General features: G+C 40.1%; 1 protein-coding gene across 1 annotated transcript in view; it reads right to left on the reverse strand.

Annotated features, from left to right (window-relative positions):
* Positions 1 to 14,127, reverse strand: part of PCLO (piccolo presynaptic cytomatrix protein) — a 327,932-nt gene extending 313,805 nt beyond the window's left edge. The window contains 2 exon segments of the mRNA XM_032107596.1: positions 6,667 to 7,924; positions 13,788 to 14,127. Of these exon segments, the coding sequence (XP_031963487.1) occupies positions 6,667 to 7,924; positions 13,788 to 14,029 (1,500 nt within the window). The 5' untranslated portion in view covers positions 14,030 to 14,127.
* Between the last annotated feature and the right edge of the window lie 9,642 nt (positions 14,128 to 23,769).

Raw genomic sequence — 23,769 nt, forward strand, 5'->3', positions numbered from 1 at the left:
CTGTAGCTTGGTGCTAAACCAATGCTGGTGCAAACATTTTAAACAGACATATTGAAAAACTATTCTTAAATGTTACTTAGCTATTCTAAAGCTACTAAACACTATGGTGAATTATATGATGCAGTTATTATAGTCTTAAAAATACTTCACTACTCTGCTTAAATTACCAACACAAAAATCTGTAGTTTGCACATGAATTATGAATATTTGGAGAACTATTCTTTTATAGCTTACATAATTAGAATCATAAAGCAAAATAGTGTACATAATCTTTTTACTTTTTTTATTTTTGAATGTCAGTATCTCAGGATATCTAAAAATTAGTTTTTATAGCCAAGGATATGATTAAGCTGCCTCATGCACATAGCAAGGAAGAAGACTTTTAAACAGCTCAGTGCACTGCATCATGCAGCAATGCAACAAATGCTCATTGCTTCCATCAACTTCACTGAGATTTGATATACCAGAAACACATGAATGATTAACAAAAAATCTAACTACAAATCAAGAGAGCGGCAAAGAGAAGGTTAACAAAGTTCATCTGTGCTGCACTGAGCAAATCATGAAAAGGATTAAGCTGTCTGGGGAGAGCAGGGCTGGGCTGCGCTGCCCGCCCAGTGACCGCCCAGCAAACACCATCTCCACATCACATGGCCTCACATAGTAGTAAATTACAGTTGCTGAGCAACAGCAATACTGGCGCAGATGGCTGACTGCAGTTGACATCTTTAGCTATGCAGATTAATTTATTATTTACTTGTGTTAAAAACTGGACAGGCCAGCTTTCTAGACTAATGAGAAAACACTCCAACATATTGTAGAATATTGCTCAATTAAATTATTGGGAAACTATTCCCCATGCAGAGGGGTTTTGCCTCTATGTTCTGCCCCTTATGTAAAAGAGAAAAAAAGAGGGAAAAAAACCACAGGGCATCACCGCTATTCCTATACCTAATCCTTAAAGTCAAGCAGAACTGTAGGCACGCAGTCTTCCTCTAAGACAGAAACAATTTTGGAATTTGTTTAAGAATATTCCATGGAGAGAAACAGTATTCTATACTTCCATAACCCTTCTATTTGAGGATCTTTACAATTTTCCCAAATGTGGCAGCTGTGGCTAGGGGCAGAACTATAAGAACTATACTAACTTCATTTCATCACAAAAATCGTGACTAATATCCATTTGCATAGAAATTGCAGTGTTAGTAGCACTGGAACACCCCAAGTACTCTTTGTACCAAAGCAAATATTTCACACTTTCATGGTTTTTAAATGACAACTAAACAAGTCTTGTTTGCATCTGCCCTCTGATCAGTTTGAACGCAGACTAAAGTCCATCAGTTTTACAGAAATCCTCTAGCTTTACTTCAGCACAGTTAAGAGCCGGTATCTAAATTAATACTTTGAAAAATTTAAAAAAGTTTTGGTTTTTGTTGGAGTTTTTTTAAACTCATTTCTATACAACTTATGATGATTACAACAGCTAATAATCAAATTTAGGTCCTTGATTTTTTTTCTAGTTTGTTCTGCTTTACTTACATAACCCTTATATTCCTCCCTCCAAGTTCAAACAGGGTGTACAGTTTCAAAGCTATTCTTCCAGATATTAAAAAACTTAAGATTTTGTTGCATATCACTACCCACAGTGATGGCAGTTTTATTCTTGTTTATATATAATTTCCAGTCCAAGTTGCATTCTGGTTCTTATGCACTATTACAACACAGCAGGGTCTAGACTGCAAACCACAGGGAATACTTCAACCAACAGCTTCCTTTACTGTCATGTAATCAACGAAGATTTAATAGACTAATTTCTATTAATTTTATTGTAAGTATAAGCAAAACTTAACTGGATTCACCACAGGAATTATATCCATCTTCCTTATTTTAAATTATTATATATTGTTCTCCCTATACAACCTAAAAATAATGAAAACAACTGAAGAAAATTAATGCTCTTCTGACTGTTTAAATTCTGTTTAGTTACTGACCCTACTTCATGCCCAAGTATGTTTAGGATATTAAGAGCTGCAGGACTTTAAAAAAAACAAATACAAATACCAAAAATCATTATAAAGATTTGAACTAAAATATTATATTTTTAATTAAATGTTGTGATATTATTGTAAATAAAAACAGAGGCAGAAAGAAAGGAAAAAATAAAAAAAAAGGCAATAGTATGTAGTACAATTGATATGGAAAATTTCTAGCCCTCCCAAAAAAGTTAAAAAAATAGATATGCCCTCCCCCACAAAAATTTACAATAACAACAAAAAAAGAAAATAGTTCAGATTGGGTTAAAAATGTTTCATGTTGAATTGAAAAATAAATGTGCAATCCAGTAAAAAGTTCTATTTGATCAGAAACCATACAGTCCACTTTGAGACAGTCAACTGTTTGGGGTTTCTTATCCCTCCTCTTGGAGTTTTTACCCCTCCTCTTTTTTCCATTAGGAAAGTCAGCTTTGGTATAGACACACTGTTTGAAAAAAATAGTCACAAACAATAAAGTATTTTTTAGAATTCACTTTACCTCCACCGAGAAGAACTTTTGGCAAGTAAACAAATCCTACATCAATACACAGCTTCACATTATCTGAAGGTACAATTTTCATTAAGTATCTATGTATAAAATTATATTGGGCTCCACGATGAATTTTGAATGGTTTCTCAAAAGAACACCAAAACAATGAATAAAATATGATCTAATGTAGATAAAATTCATGTAGAATAATCCCTCCTCAAAAACCACCTAGAAGACAGGCATCCACATATGCACAGATACACATCAGAGGGGGGCTCAAGTAGGAGAGCCCACACACAGCCAAGTGTCCAACATTAACAGCTTTAACACTCTACCTGATCATCAGCTTTACAGATGACCATCATAAAGAATGTAACGACTTTGTTATTACACTTTAAACCCTTGCTCATTCCGTGTTGCACATATTTTCCAATAACTACTTCACGGGGAATGAAAATTTACTCCATCTATTGAGCATACGCACTGATCATTTAGACTTAACTATAGCAGTTCATGCTTGTTGCCTTTTTTCCTCAAGATGTCTTTGTTCATTTTCAGAAAGCCTACTCCTATTCAAATGTTCTAAAGGGCTGAATCTTTTTTGGGAAGTGCTGGTTTCTGCTGCTAATGGCTCATGGGAGTGCTTTTGGGAAAATAAAATGGTAAAAAAATTAGAAAAATAAGTCTCCATGTACTAAAATATGCACTCCCTACAAAGTTCTGATATACATGAAAGGAAAGTGGAATAGAGTACCAGTCCTCAAACCTTCTTATATAATTTTCTCCATTACTTTATGCAACTGTTGCTAGGCAGTCATGTGCCATGGTGATGAGTGGAGTATGAATACCTAGACAGATTAGAGAGACATATGCTACTGAACACTTATGTATGGTGTGTTTTCTCTCCAGACTGCTGTACAAAAGCAAGATACCAACTATCCTTCTTCCCCAAGAGGACTGCAATGTCAGATGGTTCAGAGAAACAGTTCAAGGGATCTGACCTTGTGGCAATACAGGTATCACTTTCTGCTCTTAGTTACAGAGCTCTCGCTAGTGAGTTAAAACAGAGAGTGCATATATTACTGCATTTTAAATAGAGGTTTAAAAGAATAAAATTAATTAATTTTTTTTATCTGCACTTTTTATAATGGTTTTACAATGTATGCAATCTACTTCCTAAGCCATTTTTAAAGCTTGTTAAATTCTTTTCAGAATCAGCTAGAAGTATAGAACACAAAAATATAGAAAGATCTATATTGGAAAAATTATTCACTCGATTAGTTTTGAAGACTGATCTACCTTGTAAGAAACTTGTAAGAAGACTATCTTAGGAAAGCAATTCAAGCAGCTGCACTAGGGAAAATGTTAGAGAACAAAAGTCAATTTTTTTTCTAAACAAATGGATTCCACTCCTCACGCCCAATTTGAAATTATTGCTTCCAATCAGCAATGTGTTTAACATAAGCAATAAAATCAGCAGTTATAAAGGACATGAGAAAAGCACAATGCAGAATTCCAGAATCATGAAACACGGCAAAAAGAAGAGCAGGGAAAGCCAAAGTACAACAGTAAAGTCAGTAAGCACATGGGTAAGACACAGATTTTTGGTCAATAATACTTCAGAAGAGCTTAAAATACAAGAAGCCAAAATAAAAAAACTTGCACCATAAACAAGAAAACTGACAGCCAAGTCACAAACCATGATTTTTCTGATAAACAGGAAGAAATGGATAAAGTATTGTAAAAGAGGAATCAGAAGATTTTGTTAATAAGCTAAATACTTAAAGGAAACAGAAACTAGAAAGAAATTTTGATAATAACTTAAGAGGGAACCTTGGCAGCTGAAATAAGTGATTGTTTTTTTTGTATGTACCAGAGCAGGTTCTATTAACTTTGATCCCAATGTTCAGTAATAAAGTCAGATGTGATTTTTGTCGTACTTCAATGGCAGACTGGAGCAGGACACCCACAATGAAGTTTCAGCAAGACAGCTGGTGGTGCAAAGCTGAGCAAATGAGAAAAGCCTGAGTGGGAGTCAGGAGATTGGAACTAATAGCTGAATAAATTAGATGTCCAATACCTTCATTTACTGAAATGATTTCATTATGAAATAAATGCATATCCTGTGTTTATTTCAATGTGTAATATGAAATTCAAATCTTCTTTTACATATGTATGCAATCAGTTAGTCTTAAATGCAGCTGTATTTATTGTCTAAAAGTCCTGAATTTCACACTTACAGAGTACCTACTTCAAAAACTAGTAGTTATTCACAGAATTTCCAAACACTTGGAAATCTTACATAAACTCTCTCTCAAAACCTAGTTCATTTGAACATACCAAAGTTGTTGACTATTTCCATGGGAAATCTGAAGCTTTTAAAGGAAGACAAACTTGGGGCTCCGAGAGACTTCAGGAGCGCACTATGGAAATGAACAACTCGGCACTCACAAATAAATGTAAGAAATTCTGGCCTAAAAACACTGGCAGAATTTGAAGGCGAAGGTTTGTTATAAAACTTCCTCTTTGACTTTCATATCAATACATCACGCTTCTTGCCTGTTATATATAAATATATCTTTTTTTACACCAACAGTCCAGAATGACCTTTCCTCCTGTAGACACTGAAATACAGACAGCTGGTAAGTTGCAGAGGCTCTGAAGTTTCTGCACACAGATGTTCAAGTCACTCCTTTTCCAGTCCAGGCTTCAGTGCCAGCTATCTCAATCCTCGAATTCCTTAAACTCAAAGATGATGTTACACTTCTAAACCAAGCAGTGTGCTATCAGTGGTTACTGCAATTAGTCTTTCAGGCTTAAATTTGCAATTTTAACAACAAATCAATAGATCATATTGCTGGATGCAAAAAGTCTGCTGTTTGTTACCAGGTACCCACAAATAAACGTGCACTGGAAAGAAAACCAACAGCTTGCAATGTCCTTAAATCATTGAGGTGCTGAGTACACAGGTTGCCCAGCAAGGCTGTCAAGCCCCCATCCTTAAAGATATTCAAAACTGGCTAAATCTGCTTTAGGTGACACTACTTTGAGCAGAAGCTCAGAGTACACCATATCCAGAGGACCTTTCCAGCTTCAGAAATTCTTTGATTCAATTTTGAATGTATAGGTAGTATTTACCAGGTTCAAAATACAGTAGCAGTCTGTACTTCTTCCTGTGTGCATCTCAGACCGGCTAAACTAATACCAAAGCAAGACCAAGTTTTTCAAACATCCATTCTATTTATCAATAGTTAGCCCTTTGGTGCCAGGTCTACTATGCTTGAATTTCTATAAATTGACAAAAGTGTTGGTACTGAAAACAAACCCAAACTACATTGCAAATTTAAAATTAGATATCAGGATGCACAAAAAGCTGTTCAGCTGTTCAAGCAGTAAGAAGAGGTCAAAAAGTTACATGAAGACTTATTCCCATGCAGAGTAATAAAGAATATATATAAGCAATAAATCAAGTTACTACAAACATCACATTAAAATAAATTCATTTGAAGTCCTAATATTGCTTTATATTATATTTTATAACATTTTTATGTTATAGACTTATAGCAAGAATGGTGATCAAGATTAGAAATAGTCCACAAAGATCTTATGCCACAAGAATGAAATAACCCATGTACCACCAAGCCAAACCCATGACTCTGGCTTTCAACTAACGAACACTCACTGACACAGTTGTAAAGCTAATCCACTCCACATCGTTTCCTAAGCCACACACTGGAGTTATGAAGACTGATTTTTTTTTTTTTGTTTAGTTAGTTCTTATAGCAGAAAAAATTATTTATCTATGAATATATTTGCACATGAGTTTTGTGGTCAGATTATAAACATAGAGAACAGGTGCTTAAAATCAATCAAAATAAGACAAAAGTCATATTGGGGTTTCTCCTCTTTTTACATGAAGAGAACAAATTTCTAAATCTATATGAGCAGAGAATTATTATCTTCTTTTTTTCTTCCAGTTTCACCATTTTACTCATAAGCAGTTTTCTGAAATAGCATTAATTTTTTCACTGAACTTGTTAAATTATCATGATGATGTACCGTAGCACATCTGATGTTTCAACATAACAGAGGTAAACTTCATTCTTTGCTCTGGTAGTGAGCATCAGTTTGAAAATTACTCACCTCTGTGATATGAGGATTAGGATTGAATCCACACAGGCTGCAGACTACAGTGTGACACTGGGTGCATGTGTTGTAGTTGGCCTTTTCAGGAGTGTGCAGCAGCAGCTCGGTGGTTGTACAGAGAGGGCAGAAGGTTTTCTTTGGGACGGACTCGGTGGGTTGGCTTGCACCAGCTTGCTTTTGCTCCAGAGGTTTTTCAGGCCCTGGTTGCTGGCCAGATGGTTTTGTAGGTCCTGGTTGTTGTACTGGGGGCTTTGTGGGCCCTGCAGTCTGAGAAGGTGGTTTCATAGGTCCTGCCTGGGGTGGCACTTGTTTTACAGGCCCTGTTTGCTGCAGAGGTGGCTTCCCAGATCCAGGCTGTGGTGGCTGTTTTGCAGGTCCCGTTTGCTGAGCAGATGGCTTTTCAGGTCCAGGTTGCTGAGAAGGCTGTTTTGGAGGCCCTGCCTGCTGTGAAGATGGCTTTACGGGACCTCCTTGCCGTGCAGGCTGCTGCAATGGTTGTTTCGCAGGTCCCGGCTGCTGTGATGATGGTTTTGTGGGAGGTGGTGCTTGAGATGTTGTTTTAGCGCTGTCTGGTTGCTGTGGGGATGGTTTTGTTGGGCCTGATGACAGTTTTGCAGAAGTTTGTTGCTGAACAGGTTTCGCTGGTTCTGATGGTTGTGGCTGAGATTTTTGTGGTCCTCGTGGCTGGGGTGGTTGTTTCAGTTGCTCTTGCTTAGCATCTGCTGGTTGGCGATGGCCTGGTTTCTGAACTTGCTTTGGTTCCCCAGGCTGCTGCTGCTGCTGAGGCACTGCCTTGGAAGACTCCGTTTGTTGGAGGGTAGGTCTTTGTTGTCCTTGTTGTTGAACAGCTGGCTTCGGAGACTGTGGTTGAGTTGGATGTTTCGCAGGGCTTCTCTGCTCCTCAGGTTTCCCTTGCTCTTTTGGGGTCACTTTTTGTTTCCTACCGGCGTCTTCATGGGTTGTATCTGAATCCGATATCAAATCAAAAGGATTGAATTTGTTCACAACTGAAGTGACTGCACTCAATGGATTGGCTTCTGAGAGAAAACTGGGCATCATACTTGGCTTCTGATCTTCCTTAAAATCAGTCCTGGACTTTGATTCACGTAGACTAAGAGAAGAAGGGCTCCGTCCAGGTGCCCGTTGTTCTGTCTTCAGCACATCTACTGTTCTGCTTTTACTTAAACCTGGTGGTCCTGGATCTGGAGGCTTACCCGGTTGTCTGGGATGGCGGCTTGAATCAAGTTCAGGATGTCTGCAGAGAGAAAATGTAATAAAATTAGAATAGTGCATAATACTAGAAAAATTAGATAAAATAAGATATATCAGTAACCCTGGAAATGCACTGCTAGTGCTGTGAAGTTTCTCAGTGCTTAAGTGTTTTCAAGACCAAGGTTTATAACAAGGTGCATGTAAAAGACATTTAAATAATCATTGTTCTTTAAAGGCTCATACAAGTATTCAGTCATAGACTGTTTTATTCTTTAGAAAACAATCTAATACAACAACATTCAACCACATACCTTTTCTTTCAGAATTCTGAAGAATTCAAAGCTAGAACTTCCTATTATACCTGTACCCAAGTGGTTAACTCTCCCCCCTACTCCTTGGGATACAAAACCAGGGAAACAGACGTGTCAAAATTAGCAGATCAAATAATAATAATGCACATAATAATGCAATATAATAATGCACATAATAGTTCAATATAAAAAAAAATAATGCACAATGCAAAATGTTTATGTACTTGTGTTCTGGCTACTTGTACAAAATTTGGATGTATTTACAATTCAATATGCAGCAGGGATTTAAACTCCTAAAATTCATATATGTTAAGGAGTATATGCTTCTCTGTAAAGTATTTCTTTTGGCACCCATCCATCCACAAATCAGAGGAGTTTTCCATCAGATAAAACAGATGTCAGTTCACAGTCAGCCCTGAACTTTTTTTTTTTCCTTTGCAAATAGCTATCATAGTTCTTCTCAGCCTCATCCCAACAATTCACACTGTTGGGATGTATTAAAAAAAAAAAAAAAATCAAATCTTATTACATTAGAGAACTGGGAAAAAATCCTTGCAACAGTATTTTGCTATATGTTCATGCAGGAGAAAATGAAATTAAGAATGTAGGAACCAAAATCAAGACCATGGCTGCATATGTGGCACAGTATTTTACTTGTTGCTATACTGGGCTGTAGCTGGGGAAATAATATTGTATTCGCTGCTAATGCTCAGGGATGTAATAAAATATTCTATTCAGTGCTATCACTGAGCTTCTGCTGGATGATATGGTGCTCTCTTCAGTGTCACAGAAATGTTGCAACTATAAAATTTTCACTTGTCACTTTGAGAAAACGATTCAACTCTGATCTTAGTTTTCCAGACATGAAATTTCTTCTTGGGTATTCATGAGCAAGATAAATAATCACTTATTACATTTAACTGCATTCCTTGACAAATAAATTAATAAATGCACAATTTTAAGAGTTTTGTCAGAAGTCTGCAGAATCATCTACAGTAGCCACATTAAAAAATGTATTTTACATTGTTAATGTCACCATGGGATTACCAGTATTTCTGATTAATATTTAGTTTCCATTACATGGCTAGCAATGGCAAGACAAAAGGACAAAGCTAACTGGTAGAAATTTTTGTGCATGTAATTCTCACAACAGGATTGCTCATAATCTTGTATCTGACTTTTTCTGTTAATTAAAATTTCCACAAATACTTGCTAAAGACAAACTATTTCCAGCCTTCCACAACTCCATTTATCCTTTCCCATCCTTGTGTACGTATTGACCGCAATACTTGGAAGTTTACAACCTTAATGTGCAATCCACTGGAGTAGGTGTTTTTCCACTGGCGTCAGTGAACATTGATTAACTCACAAAGAGGAGAGTTTAGAAAATCCCAATGATAATCTAATTCTTCCAAATATCTGGCATTTTTGCTGGCTAAAAGAACAATTTTATACTCTCATTGGCACCTAGGTAGGTCTACCTGCAGTTCTGTTTCTTGTTATTTAGATAAGCACTCTAGGTTTATCTGAGGAGGCGCTGCTTACCATATGAAAACATTCCAATTGGTCTGTTAGCAGCAGCTTGGTAACACTTCCAGCATTCATGTTTGTAAATGTTCAAACTCTTGGAAGGTTTCATTCAACAATGATAAGAGTGAAAAGGGAGGGGAGGGAAAAGAAATCAACAGTACTATTGAAATTCAGGTCCAGAAAGAGGGTATCATGCCCAAATCTTAAGAGTGTGAAGGTAGAAGGGGGTGGGGGGGGGGCGGGGGACGTGGAACAAAAAAAAACAAGCAAAAAAACCCCAACTGCTTTTAGAAATTTAACTTGGAAATTAGCAAGAAAAAGTAACTGTGGATCCCTACTAGAGTAGAATTTTTATCAAATAATGTGTTCCATAAATTTCCACCTGATCAGATATCAGGACCTGGAATAAGATTAAAACCCATGAATCTAGGATATAAACTCATGTGATTCCCAAGGCTGCTGGTGTATCCTGAAGACCTCACTTGTCTTGCCTTTGTACATAACAATGTTTCTAAGCAATGGAGACAGAGCGTGGTTAACTAGTGGAAGAAAAAGCTTTGAAAAGACAAGCTTCTTGAGAAAGGTTACTTCTGTCTAAAGCCAGGACTTGCTCCATTTAGTTTCAGGTACCCGAGAGTGGAAGTCTTCTTTCCTACAACCATTTTACAACCAACTACAGACTGACATTGCAAAATTTTAATTGAGCTGGAGAATCAGAATCCTCAAACTAAATCTTGTATCTATTTGACAAGAATTTTCTAACTTTCAAACATTTTGAATCATGAAAAGCCCACAATTGTTTTAAAGCCTTCAAATCAGACCCAACAAACAAAATAATTCAGTTCTCCCTCACAGAATGTTTTTCTTTGTGCTGCTGTGTTTCCCCTCACTTTGGTCTTGATTCATGGAACTTATCTCTATTCATTTACATATTACAGCCAAATCAAAGCTTACTTTGGAGTAAGCAGAGATTTAACAAAAAGACCAATAGTGTAGTTCTTCAATTCCATAACTACAAACACCAATTAAGAAGGCGTCACCTCAAGACCGAAGGCATGCCTTTTCCCTATTCATCAGTATAAATAACTTCAAAGACAAATGCAGTAATAATGCAACTCAAAGATAGCTACATCTTTTCGTATCTACAGACAACATAGGGAAGATAGCCCAGTGGCTAATTTTTTTTTTTTTGGTCAATAGAACAATGACACTAAAAATACATATTTCTTCTGGAAAATACACCATAAATATACTTCAAAAGTGTGAAATTCATCAAGACTTCTTAGCATTTCTTATCAAAATGCAGCATTTTTTTTTTTTTTATTGCTATCTACTGTGACCAACTTATTGAGCTGGGGGAATAAAAAAAAAAACAACAAACGCCATCAAGCACCTGTATTAGATGGTCATATATTCAGTTGGTCATCTAATCCTTTCAGATATAGAATAACTCCTCAGGAAGTGAACACTGGCACAGTTACAGAATCATTTGATGAAGCTAGAACAAATGGAACTTGCTTACAAATTGACTGTGTTTGTTTCAGATAAATTTCCCAACCATTAATTTTCTGAAGACAGGCAATTGAAATAGGATAGAAAAATTTCCATAGATCCTAAACATCTCACTGGAACCCCAAGAATAAAATGTTCATTAAAGAAAAAAAAATTTAAAAAACCTAGAAGGTACATTTGAATTAGTTCACTCTAGATGCTCTAAATCTAAATGTTTATATTAAAATTCACAAGATTTAAAAGCTCAAAGCCTACAGAAGTTCTAGAATGTACAGCATTGATTTTAAGGTGGTAAAGGTCCAAGTATGTTAACTGGCACATATATTACTTACTATTAAAAATTCTGTATTTGCAAAAATTGTTACCTCAGGATACCATCAATCATGAGGAATTCGTATACTTTACGGTTACTTTGGGTGCAGGAATGAGAGCATTTAGAATAGGAAATAATTATTAGACTTTAATGTTATAATGGGAATCACAAAGTAAAAATCCAGTTAACATGTTAAAAACTAACAGACACTCCAGTAAGGACACTGCCAAAATCCAAAGCTATATAAACTGAAAGCCTGAATTCCTCTTTTGATCACACTCTGTTGCTTAGCATTTGGACTGGGAAAAAAAAGAAAAAAAAAACTAGTACCAGTTTTAGTCTGGAAGAGGGCGATCCTTAATCCTTAGAAGAGTCTTACTCCAAAGGTTTTGTTTGGATCAGGTTCTTGATAATTACCCCTAACATTCTTGGCAGATCTCAACAGTAAAGGAAACAGCAAGAGGAGAAAATAAAGGCACAAACCAAGAGACAAGACAAGTAGTAACTTCATTACAGTGGGACAGGCACGAAGATACTATGATGGGAACTGCTATAATAGTCAAAGTTGACATTCTGACGTAAGGTAAAAGGCTGTCATTCACAAATTTAGAGTCCCTTTACTTTAAATAGAGGGTGGAAGTATGGTATGCTAACAAGATCAAAGTAGCTTCTCATATAAATATTTTTGTAGGAAAGCAGCCATTTATAAATGCAGAGGTATTCACATTGCAATGAGTTCAACCTATTCTAAAGACTTCCATGAACATTTATCTTTATTTTTTCATGCAAATGTTCCAGTAAAAAGTAAGTTTCAAACTACTTGTGTCTTTGTTCATAGACTGTTATATAAAAGGGAATTTTGAGCTTAGTTTCCCGGAACTAAAGAATATTTCTTTTCCTCATTAACACCTATAGAAGCTGTGCAGAGACCTGAATTGAATGGAAAATTTTATTTTACACACAGTGCTAATGCTTGATCAATAATTAAGCAAGACATAAAATAGGAAGATTTGACTTCCAGTTTTAAAAAATGGAGACCATCATCTCAGGTATAATCTCAGTGACTCCAGTAATTTGCCCAAGAATTAATTTAGTCCCACCCTCCTTGCCTCTCTTCTAGAATTCACTTATATAAACCTTAAATTATATAAACTGAACATGCGTTTATGTGGGGTGAGGTCAATGCACCGTGAAACAGTCAGTCGAGGAGGTTCCCTTCTGCTTCCTCCTTCAAGACAAACAACACACCCAGCCCCGGAGCCGGAGAGCAACAGAGGCGCTGGCCTTGGATGACGGGCTGGGGCGGGGGGTTTCGGGACCGCGGACAGCGACACGGAGCCGGGCAGGGCTGGCGGCTCACGGCCGGGGACAGCGACACGGAGCCGGGGAGCGCCGGTGCTTCAGCACCACAGACAGGGGCAGCCCTGAGGAGCGGGGAGCGGGCTTGTTGCACGTCGGGCTGTGAATTCGCTGAGGGGCAGGGAATGAACGGGGAAGGAAATTACCCCAGCCTTCGGAGAGGCACAATGAGGTAAAGCCATGACTATCCAGAACACTGAATGCCGTAGCAATCAATTTAATCTATAATTTGGCCTCTCCCCTTCCAAATGAAAAAGGAAAAAAAAAAGAAAAAAAAAACCAGAAGAAAAATAAGGGTGAAAAAATAGACTGAAACAGACCTCCTCAATCCATGACTATTTAATGAAGCCAAATGATAGTTGTAGAGGTTCAGAATTGGCAGAGTAACGGCCAGCAAATGTGTTATGCCCAAAAGCTTTGGAAGATTCAACAAGATTCTCTCTCTCCATACGCTTGCAGAACCCATCCGCCCCGGGGAGAGCTTCCCTGGCTACTACCAGAGCTGTGGGGCATCCAGCCCCGTAAACCACACAGCCGCACACAGAAAACCAGAACGGTGTCTGCACATCTCTCTCCGCCCCGACACAGAAACTGCCCGTGCTCCAGATCAGTGCAAGGGAGGAAAAGAGGGCGCAGCCCACGGAACCGGGGACCGCCGTTATTATCAGAGACCACTGTAGTGGGGAAAGCCAGAGGGTGCAGGCTCCGTCCTGGTGCCCGAGCCCGTGCAGCCACCCCTTCCCTCCCTCTGCCAGCAAAATGGAACGCCGGCTCCGGGTGCAGCGGGCCCAGATCGTATTGCGACTCGCCCCCCGCCCCACCGCGAGGAGACGGAGAAGGGGGAAGGGAGGAGCGGGAGAAGGGAGATTTTCCGTGCATGCCTTTGCATGGGAGGCGGCTCCGCGCCGGCGAGGTTCCCTCTGGGCAGCCCCTGCGCCCTTGACATGACAGCGGCGATCTGCCTCCTCTCCTCCTCGCTCAGCTGGCTCAGGTCCGCCTCCACCCCGGCCGGGACCAGGCTCTGCAAGGGGGCCGCGGGGCCGCCGCCATCCCCGGCTGCCGCCGCCCCTTCGGGGAAGGCGCCCATCCCTTCGCCTCCTTCTAGGCTCGCCTCGTTGCCCATGGCCGCCGCGGCTCGCCGCCTCTCCCTTCGGGCGCAGACCGGGCTGGGGGGCGGCTGGCAGCCCCGCTCCCCCGCGGGCGCTCAGGGCTCCGCGGCCACCACCACGGCCCCGCGCGGCGGCAGCGCCGGGGCCGGGCTGGGGCTCGCTGGCTGCCGCCGCGGCTGCCGGGGGAGTGCGGCGATGCCGCCCGCCGCGCTCCGCCGCCCCGCGCAGCGCAGCGCATGCTCCGGGCGGGCGGCTCCCCCCGCGCTCCTGGCCCGCCCCGCGCCCCGGCCTTTAAAGGCACCGCCGCCCCCGCCCCGCGCACCCGCCGCATCTTCAGGGACCGAACGGGGACCCGCTGCCACCCCCGCGGGTGCTGCCTCCCGTTCTCCTCTCCTCTGTGTACGAGGACGTGCTCGCCAGCAGTTAAAGCTTGAAGGAGCCTCGCTCGCCCAAAGCAAGAAGTAAGAGGGACTGAAAGACACGCCTGGAGGACACCCGCCCAAGCTACCCGTTCAGAGTAGAATCAATCAAGGATCTCAGGTTGCTCCATGTCCTGAACAGCAGAGTTTTGAATGTCCCTATAGACGGAGATTTTACAGCTTCTCTGGGTCTGTGTTTCTGTACTGGACTACTATCATGATGACTAACTCCCACCATGTCAGTGTCATTCCAGGACCGGTGAGCCTCAAACTGGACACTGTACTCCTAATGCAGTTTCACAACTGCTGAATATATTGAGAAGAATTACCTTCTCCAACCTTCTGGCTACACTTGAGGTAGCAGAGCTCAGTTTGCCTCTGGCATTCTTCATCACAACCACGTACTGCTGAAATGCATGTCACCTGGATGTTTGCTGCAAAGCTGCTTTTGTGACAACCCATCCTGATGCATGTAGTTACTCCTTCCCAGATATAAGACCCTGCACTTGCCGTTCTTCAAGACTTTCATGCCAGCCCATTCTCCCACCTGTCAGTGGCCCTACTCTTCTGTCTATCTACTATTCTCCAGCCTGAGATTTGCTGAGGGTGTATTCCATGCCTTTGCTCACATCAGTAGCAGAGACGTTACATATCATTAGTCAGAAAGATACAAATAGTAACACGCCAGAAGTTGGACGTGATGCAAATAACCACAACCGGTTTGAGCCTGATAGTTCAGTCTATTTTTCATTCACTGTACAGGTCTCCCTGATTCGGCTATAAGGACGCTATAGTTGATCATGCTGAAAGCCTGATGGAGTAATTTACATGCTGTCTGTTTTTAATAACCTTTTTGTCCTGTGTCTGCTTGGATATGGCTTCTAAGGGGACTTGCTTTTCCAGGAAGAGTACTAGCCACATTAGTCAAACTGCTTGGTAGTTCTCTTGTGGATCTCCCTTTTGAGGATGGGTACAGTGCTTGCCTTTTTTCTGGTCATTAGGGACCTTTCCCAGTGACTTTCTGAAGATGACTGACTTTGTAGTAGCATCAACTGCCTCATCACCCTTTGATCTATCCCATTTAGTGCCATAAGCGTCTGTATATCCAACTGGTTTAAGTGCTCTCTGTCTTACTTTCCTACAGCTCATGCTTTCACTCAGAGACCCAGAAGACTAGAGGACAAACCTAATCCCTAAAAGCCATGGCAAAGAGCCACTAAGTGCTGTGGTGTTTGCCACTAGTTTTCCTGTTTCATTGATCAGAGCCAAGTTTTTACCAAATCCTTTATAGAGATCTTACTAAATTGTGGCTGCATTTTGCATATTCAAATGTGTTTGTTGAGCAACTAGATCTTCACAAATATCATTTGTTTTAGCAATGAGGATGTGACAGCATTTGGTACACTTGCTTGTCTCCCTCTTTAGCTCCATTAGTACTTTGCTTCAGACACAGCTGTATGCAGATGAGCTCCCAAAATGACCTACATAAGGATACTGTACAAATATTTCTAGTGCTCTTGTATTATAGCAATCAGAGATCATTTTTCCAGTACTGGTTCACAGTAAATGATGAAACTAGTAGCAGTTGGGGGTTCCTACTTTTCTCTTGAGTGACTACAAGTTACACATCAAAAGAACAGCTTGGAAGAGAACATGACAAAGCACAGAGGGAAAACTCTCTGAGTAGTATGACATGAGTGTAAGTGGCTGCCTCTTCACAGGGTGTTCTAGGTAAAGACATCAGAAGGGCCTGTGGAAAAGGCAACACACAACACACACCTGAAGGAAGGTGGATTCCCTTGGCATGTGAAAGACACAAAGTCCAGTTAAGGGTGTTAGAAGGAAGCAAATACACATCCCCACATCATTTTGCAAAAGTGATCATCATGTACTTAATTATGAATAGGTGTGCAAAGTGCTGCTGTACGGAAGAAGACAAGTGCAAAACAAAGATGGGGAAAGATGGATTTAATCAGTGAAAACATTTGGTTTTCTGATACTAATGTGAGCATTCATGATACTCTTAAATATTGAATATTTTGTTGTCATAGGTTAGCAAGCATAGTCCCGGAAGGGACGTCCTTGCTAAGGGGTGCTTACAGTTTCCTCTGGGAACTGATAGAACCTATCAGCTGGCCAGTTTGAATATGGACAATTCTCTAAGCCACTTAAAGTTGTGATCACCTCTGTGATCCACATTTAAGAATAGGCAAACTCCCCCTCCAAGCTCTCTCTCGTTTCCGGCGCTGGGACAGGTGGCTGCGGGCCCCGTGTGGGGGCCAGCGGGCCCGGCCAGGCCCTGCTTGGGCCAGGCCGGGCCGGGCCACGGCCATCCTGGAGCCGATGGACCTGTTCCAGCCATGGAACCCCCCCACTGCCTTGCCGTGGGCAGCCGGAGCGGCTCGGCTCTCCCCCCTCTCCACTGCGATAAGAAAAATTCAACATTCCAGCTGCAAAGCTGCAAGGCCGAGGTGAGATTAACCCTTTTTATTGCTGTGAAGAGCTGAAAACCTGAGGGAAGAGAGAGAGGAGATGCTTAAAGCTGAAATTCTGTTGTGAAGCTATGATATATCAGAGTATCCTGTTGTAATTTCATGAAGATATGGGGGGTGGAGTGTTCAACTCGTAAGCAAAAGCACCTGTGCTGAGATAGGCAGATGCTGACGCAGCTGTAATTTCATGAGAAGTTTGGACAGGGAGAGATGAACCAGATGAGGACTTTTGCTCCAAACGGGAAAGGAGAAAACCTCAGTCCCTAGAGATGCTCCCAGAGATAGTCCTAACGATGAAGATGAGGAAGACCCTTTGCTCCCAGGGAAGGAGAAGGGCCTCTGGTTTTGTTTCTGAACGGCTCAACCTTAAAATTGTACCCCAAAAAACTTCAAGAGTGGACCCTCGAAAGCAGTTGCAGGAAAAGCTGCAAGTCGGGGGAAAGGACTCACACGCAGGCAGAGAGACTCCTCTTCCTGAATGAACTGAACGATATTTGGAAGTGGGCGGCTGTCTTGTTGTGATAATGTTTTCATAGCATGAGCAAGAAGAGACTTCTCTTTCTAAATGGACTGAACAAGGTTATTATGGCAGTGGTAAACAGACTGAACATCTTAAGGGTTGTCTTTGAACATTGTCAGTGGGAGAAGGGAGGAAGGTGGGGGGAGGAGGAGAGTTCTGAAGGTTGTATAATATTTTTTTTTTCCCTTCTTTTAGGTCTGTTAATAAACTTCTTTATATTCTTTCAAGTTTGGTGCCTGTTTTGCATTTCTCCTAATTCTTATCTCACAGAAGATAAACAGTAATGAGTATTTTGGACCAAACCACTACATTTGTGGTGGGTGGTCCTTTAGTTGGGTAGTCTAAAAGTTTATAATGTTCCCAAATGGAAGTTTTCTAAACAAACAACCTCCCTATATTTCTTTATTTAAAGCCAAATAAGTAACTAGTGATTCTGTCTCAGATGGAGAAGTTGTCTTTTGTTTAAAATCAGATGGCATAAGTTGAGTATAGATGCAGACAAAACAAGCAAGATCAAAACACAATAAATTCACTCAATAAAACAATTAAAACTGGGGAAACAGGTGTTCTGTTGATGCTTACTGTTTAAAAGTATATACACTGTTTCTGTTTCATTGTTAACATGTCCTGAGATAGAAGATAGGAGGAAGACATGTAACACCTAAGGAAGTAAGCTGAGCTCAAAAAGACGCAAAGGATGAGAAATGACCTTCAGTAAGAAGTTCATTATTGGCTTCACTGGAGCCAAGGATTTCACCTTAAAAATGATTATGATTTCAAATATCTTAGGGGTTTTTGTGGAAACTGTCTCTTTTCACAGTTCTGTGACATTTACCTTTTCTTATGAAACAGCATGGAATCAATAGTTATCTGTTCCAGAAGTCCTGCTGCAGGCCTGTTTTCCCTACATCCTATCATTTCCACATCTTTCTCTCTATATACTTTACTGTCTGTCCAAAAGTGACAAGAGCGCTCTCATTTTGGTGTTACTGATGTGTTTGGTGTTACTGATCACAAACCAATGAAACTCACAAACTAATGAGGCATAAGATTCTGTTGTAGCAAGGAAAGAAGAGTTATCAAATGAATCATCCTATTTCTCAAAAATCGTAATATCTAACTTGCAAGGAGCACCTCATTGGTGCCAGGATAAAAACCCGCATAAAAAAATTCCTTAATCTCTACCACAGAAAAATATGATTAAAACCCTTTCAGAGATAAAAGTCTTTTAAAAAGTGCGTGCAAATGAGAGTTATTTCTGTAAATTTAGAGGCGGAGATACAGAAGCAAGTTGCCTTTTCTTTGATGCTAGGTAATATAAAAAAGATAATCATGAATAGCGGCAAATCAAACTACCCTTTGAGGACCTGTTCACAGTTTTTGTGAGTTTTCGTTGTGTCCGCTTGAATCCAAAATAGATCAGCACAATCCACAAACATTTATATCTTTTACATTGAGGCCATACATGGCATCTTTATCCCTGAAAAAAAAAAAAAAAAAAAAAAAAAGGCACAGTATACTTGAAGTGATGTAACTTCATTCAGACTGTCAGTAATGCAGTACTTTCATCAGGGCCTGACCAGTTTGATATGCAAACTAGATGCATCAGATCTCCAAAGGAGCCAGTCCAAGTTAGAGCTGAGTATGCAGAAGCAGCACAAGGACACTAGTGCTAGGACTAATTCATCTTTTGCCAGTGCTGAGTCCGATCTGGGGCAAGGGAATCTCAGTTAAGAGTGAATCTGCAGCAATAAAATGAGTGCTTGAGGTTAATTTACTGATTAACAACATTGAAGACATCCAATTTTCTCATCAGCAGGCTACTTAGTATAAATGTGCTCTTTACATTTTAGTTGAGAAAAAGCTATTTAGCGCATAGAAGTTGAAGAAGTAATGCTAAGACTATCAGAAGAAAGGAAGAGGTCAGTAACACCTTGGCGTGAACGAGAAAAATGGAAGAAACTTTTATATTTTAATAATATGCCTGGCACTGTGCCCAGACAAAAGTGAAGGAGGTAGAAGGCGTGTTAATTGTTAGCGATTACCAGAGACTGTACTGATCAGTACCACAAAAGAAGATAGAGGAAGCTAGAAGAGAAGCTAGAATTTGCATAAACATATTTATAAAACTCTACACACTAGTTTTTATATTATAACTTGTACAAATACTTAGCTAAATGTTGCAGTACTCCTATCCCATTTATCTACCTCATTTCAGCGATACAGAGACTGTGGAATTTAAAAGAGATGTCTAAGGTGCATCCAACAGTTCAGTCCATTTCCCCTGTAGAATGAGAAATGCCTTGTAATGATAGCTCTCACCAGCAGGGCTTCTTGTCCCACAGGTTCTAATTCTGTGTCAAAACTGCACTTATCTACATACCAACCAAAATTTGGCTAAATACTGCACAGCAAATGTTCTTAAAGGTCATGACTACTCTCCAGTCTCACCTGAATTACTAGTCACCAAAACAACCAGTAAATGATGATAACAAGGTAGCTTGCAGAGCATTGTGTGTTTTTGCTCTTCTATTCAAATACATATAACTCCTCTCTCTCTATATATAATCCTCTGTTCCATTACTTTGTAAATGCAGGTTGAGAAACTAGTGGTGAGCCTCCCTGTTTCAAAAATCCTTCAAAACCCACCTACTAAGGAAAAAAACCCCACCAATCTAACCCAAAACTGAATGGAGCATAAAAACTCCCAGGTAAGATAAAACATCCTGGGCAGAATTATTTGCAGTATTCCAGAGTACCTGAATGTCTGGGGTTTTGGGATACCATGCACTCTGATATAATAGCATTAATTTTATAGCATCCTTTTTAAGATTAAACAGATAACTTCTGAGAAGCCTCTGCAGGTATTTAGCCTCATTATCATCAGTCTAAGTGAAACAGGATTAGTATATGCACTTTACCTACTGAATAGCCAGTGCATGGACACCTGGATAAGTTCTTCCAGCAATCTCACAAACACAATTTCTTACTTAAGATCTGGCAACTGACTACAGCACAGCAATGCTGATATGCTCACAGTATGAGCATAATATAGATTAGTCACAATGTTAAACATCTAAAGTTTATTTGCAATCAGTGTTTTCTACTACATAAATGGTGATTTGCATCTTAAAGTGAAGAATGGGGCAAAATAGCCACTAATCTCAAAGGCTGTATCCTTCACAATGTGCAACAGCAATACTGTAGTTCTGTCCTGTTGTTCTCCAGTTGCTTTCTTTAATATGAGTTTATTCACCTGCAGCAGTTGAGTCCAACTAATAGTGGTATAGCCATCACCACAAAGAGTTCAATTTTTATTTGCTTATATGGTGAAAGAGTCATATGTGTAATTACTACAATTCAAGAGCAAACCCGAGGAAAAACGTAGGGAAAGATCTGAGCTATCATTAGCAGCAAGTTCTGATAAATCACATTAAAATAAAGAATTGGGTTTGCACCAGTGAGCATAACAGTGAGACCCTCAGGATCTTTCTCTTAGGATTTTAATTGGTAAGATAAGAATGTTGAAAGTTCTAATTCCCCTAGCAGTTATCTCGTTCATGCCGAGAACACGGTAAGAAAAACTTCATAGCCTAAACAGAGGAAAGTCTCACTAGTGAAATATATATTTAGATTATATGTTCAGGTCCTGCCTATGCCACAGAGAACAGATTCACCTTAAACATAATGTTACATAATTTTCCCTTCTAAATGAATCCAGGGAGGGGCAGGGGGTAGAGGGGAGTGGACATTAAGATTCATTAGGGCTATCAAATATAACTCTTTTGTATTACATGGATTTTAACTAAAATCCCTAAATATTGACCAAGGTTACCATTTCCAAGGATAAGAGATTAAAGTTAAGCACTTGTGTCCTACTGTAGGGGCTCACAAGTAGAACGATAACAGGAAAGCAGAGCACACAGTTCCAGTGGGTACTGCCCGTTGCTCCCCATGTATTGACATGTTGTAGACCATGTTAAATACACATTAACTAGGTTTTCTGGCATGAGCTACCAATTGTCTCCATGATGGAATTAAAAGGAAAAAAATAAAAAAATTATCTTTGATCCTTAGAATGGGCCCTGAATACTCCTTATTTCAGGTAAAGTAAACAACAGTCTTTATCCCAGAAAGTGTATCTACTCAGGACTAAGAAAGTTTACCTTTCTCCTCAGATATGTACTTAGAGGCTTTATACTCTTGACACTAGAAATAGCTTCTTGCTTATAATGACACAAAACCAGTCATACATCCCAAAAGCCTCGATTTTCATTTATGTCCAAAATCAATTTTAGAATTGGTAAGAAGTAGCCTCTGGAGGTCACCTGGACCAACCACTTTCTCAAAACAAGGCCTATATACATTAGGTTGCTCAGAGAAACTTTCAGTCAAATTTAGTATTTCCAAGGACAAAGATTTAACTCTCTCTGGGCAACTCTACGTCTAATCAGAATTTCTTTTGTTGCAACTTGCCTCAATTACCTCTTATCCTTTCATTGTGCACCTTGGGGAGGAGTAAGGCTCTAATTTCTCTATCTCCTCCCACTAGGAACTCAAAGATGGTGATAGGATTCATCAAGAGCCTTCTCTACATAAAGCTGAACAAACCTTTCTCAGAGGACAGTTACTCCAATTTCCTAACATTCTGGAATACCCTGCACTGGACTTATTCCAGTTTGTCAATCTCTTTCTTATGCAGAGGAACTCAAACCTGGCCACCACACTCCAGATGCAATATTACAAATGCTGAGTACAAAGGAATAATCAGTTCCCTCAATTTCTTGGCTATGATACAGCCCAATATACTGTTGGCCATCTAAAGTGAAGGTCTCTGCACAAATCCCTCCTGAATTTCAATAGGTCCTTGTCTGCCCATTCCTCCAGCTGGTCTACATCTCCTTGAATGCCAGCCCTACCACAGAGCACATTAACCTCATCTGCCAGTTTGGAATCATGCACAAACTTGAGGGTCCATTCCTTCTCCTCCTCCAGATCATTGATAAACGTATTAAACAGGATAAGGGCAATCCAATTGACCAGAGCATGACCTACATATTGTACATCTATATAAGATATTTTCATTCACCACCTTCTCCTTCATTTGTTTAGAAATGGTTTACAAGAGGAATCACTCCATGATTTTTCCAGGAACAAAGGTGAGGTTGACCTGTCCTTTGTTTACTGGTATCATTTTTGGTTCTTTCTGAAGATGGTTGTAGCATTTTCCTTTCCGCAGTCATCAGGGAACTCCCCCAGTCTCCACAACCTTTCAAGGACACCTAAGACTTACCTCATATGACATTGGCCAAATCTCTGAGTACTCACAGATGCATCCCTTATAGTCCTGTGGATCTGTATATATTGAGATTACTCAGATCACTGACTTTATGCTCTTCAACTGTTTGACCTACCTAACACCATCTGTACCTACCCAAGCAATGTTTCTGAATTCCTCCTTAGCCTGCTCTCACTTCTACTTCTATAAATGTTCTTTGTGCACTGGACCCCAGCCAGGTCCTTGTTTAACCAAGACAGTCTCCTGATATATATACTAATTTTTGGGAGTACTAGGATGGATCATTGTTTTGTTTCAAGGAGACTGATCTTAAAGATTTGCTAACTTAAATGAGCTCCTTTGCCCTTCAGTACTGTTTCCCACCAGATTGTACTTCCCAGTTCTCTGACTAAGCTGAAGACTACATTCTTGAAATTCAAGATCTGTGTTCTGTTGCTTGCCTTCCTCAGGAATCCCCTCAGGATCTTGAGCTCTGCAATTTCATGATCACTGAACAAGCCTGCCTGTCATTGACTGTCACATCCGCAACAAGCTCTTCAGAGGCCTTGAATGTCCAGGAAAACATCATCTCTACTTGTCACACACAACATTTGTATTATGAAGTCATACATGACAACCTCCAGTATCTTCTGAGATTGTGTCCTGTTGTACTGCCCTTTTGTCAGGTGTCAGGGAGGTTTAAATACCCTATGAGAAGCAGAGTCTGTAATACAAAGATTTTAGTCAAGCGTTTAAGGAAGGCTGTCCACTTCTTCACTCACATTCAGAGGGTCTGACATTGTTCCTGCCACAATGTCATGTTTACTGGCCTCTCCTCTGACCCTGACGGAAGCTCGCAACTACACTGTTGCCCATACCACAGAAGAGCTTCCCACATCCAAGATGCTCCTTTACAAAAGCAGCAATTCCCTTTCGCCTTACCTTTGTCTTTCTTAAAGACTTTCTTTCCATCCATCTCAGCAGATGAGGCACACAAGAGACCCCATTAAATCTCGGGCATTCCTGAGCTCTCATGAAATACACA

Source organism: Corvus moneduloides, chromosome 4 (assembly GCF_009650955.1).
Source record: "Corvus moneduloides isolate bCorMon1 chromosome 4, bCorMon1.pri, whole genome shotgun sequence".
Classification (NCBI taxonomy): Eukaryota; Metazoa; Chordata; class Aves; order Passeriformes; family Corvidae; genus Corvus; species Corvus moneduloides.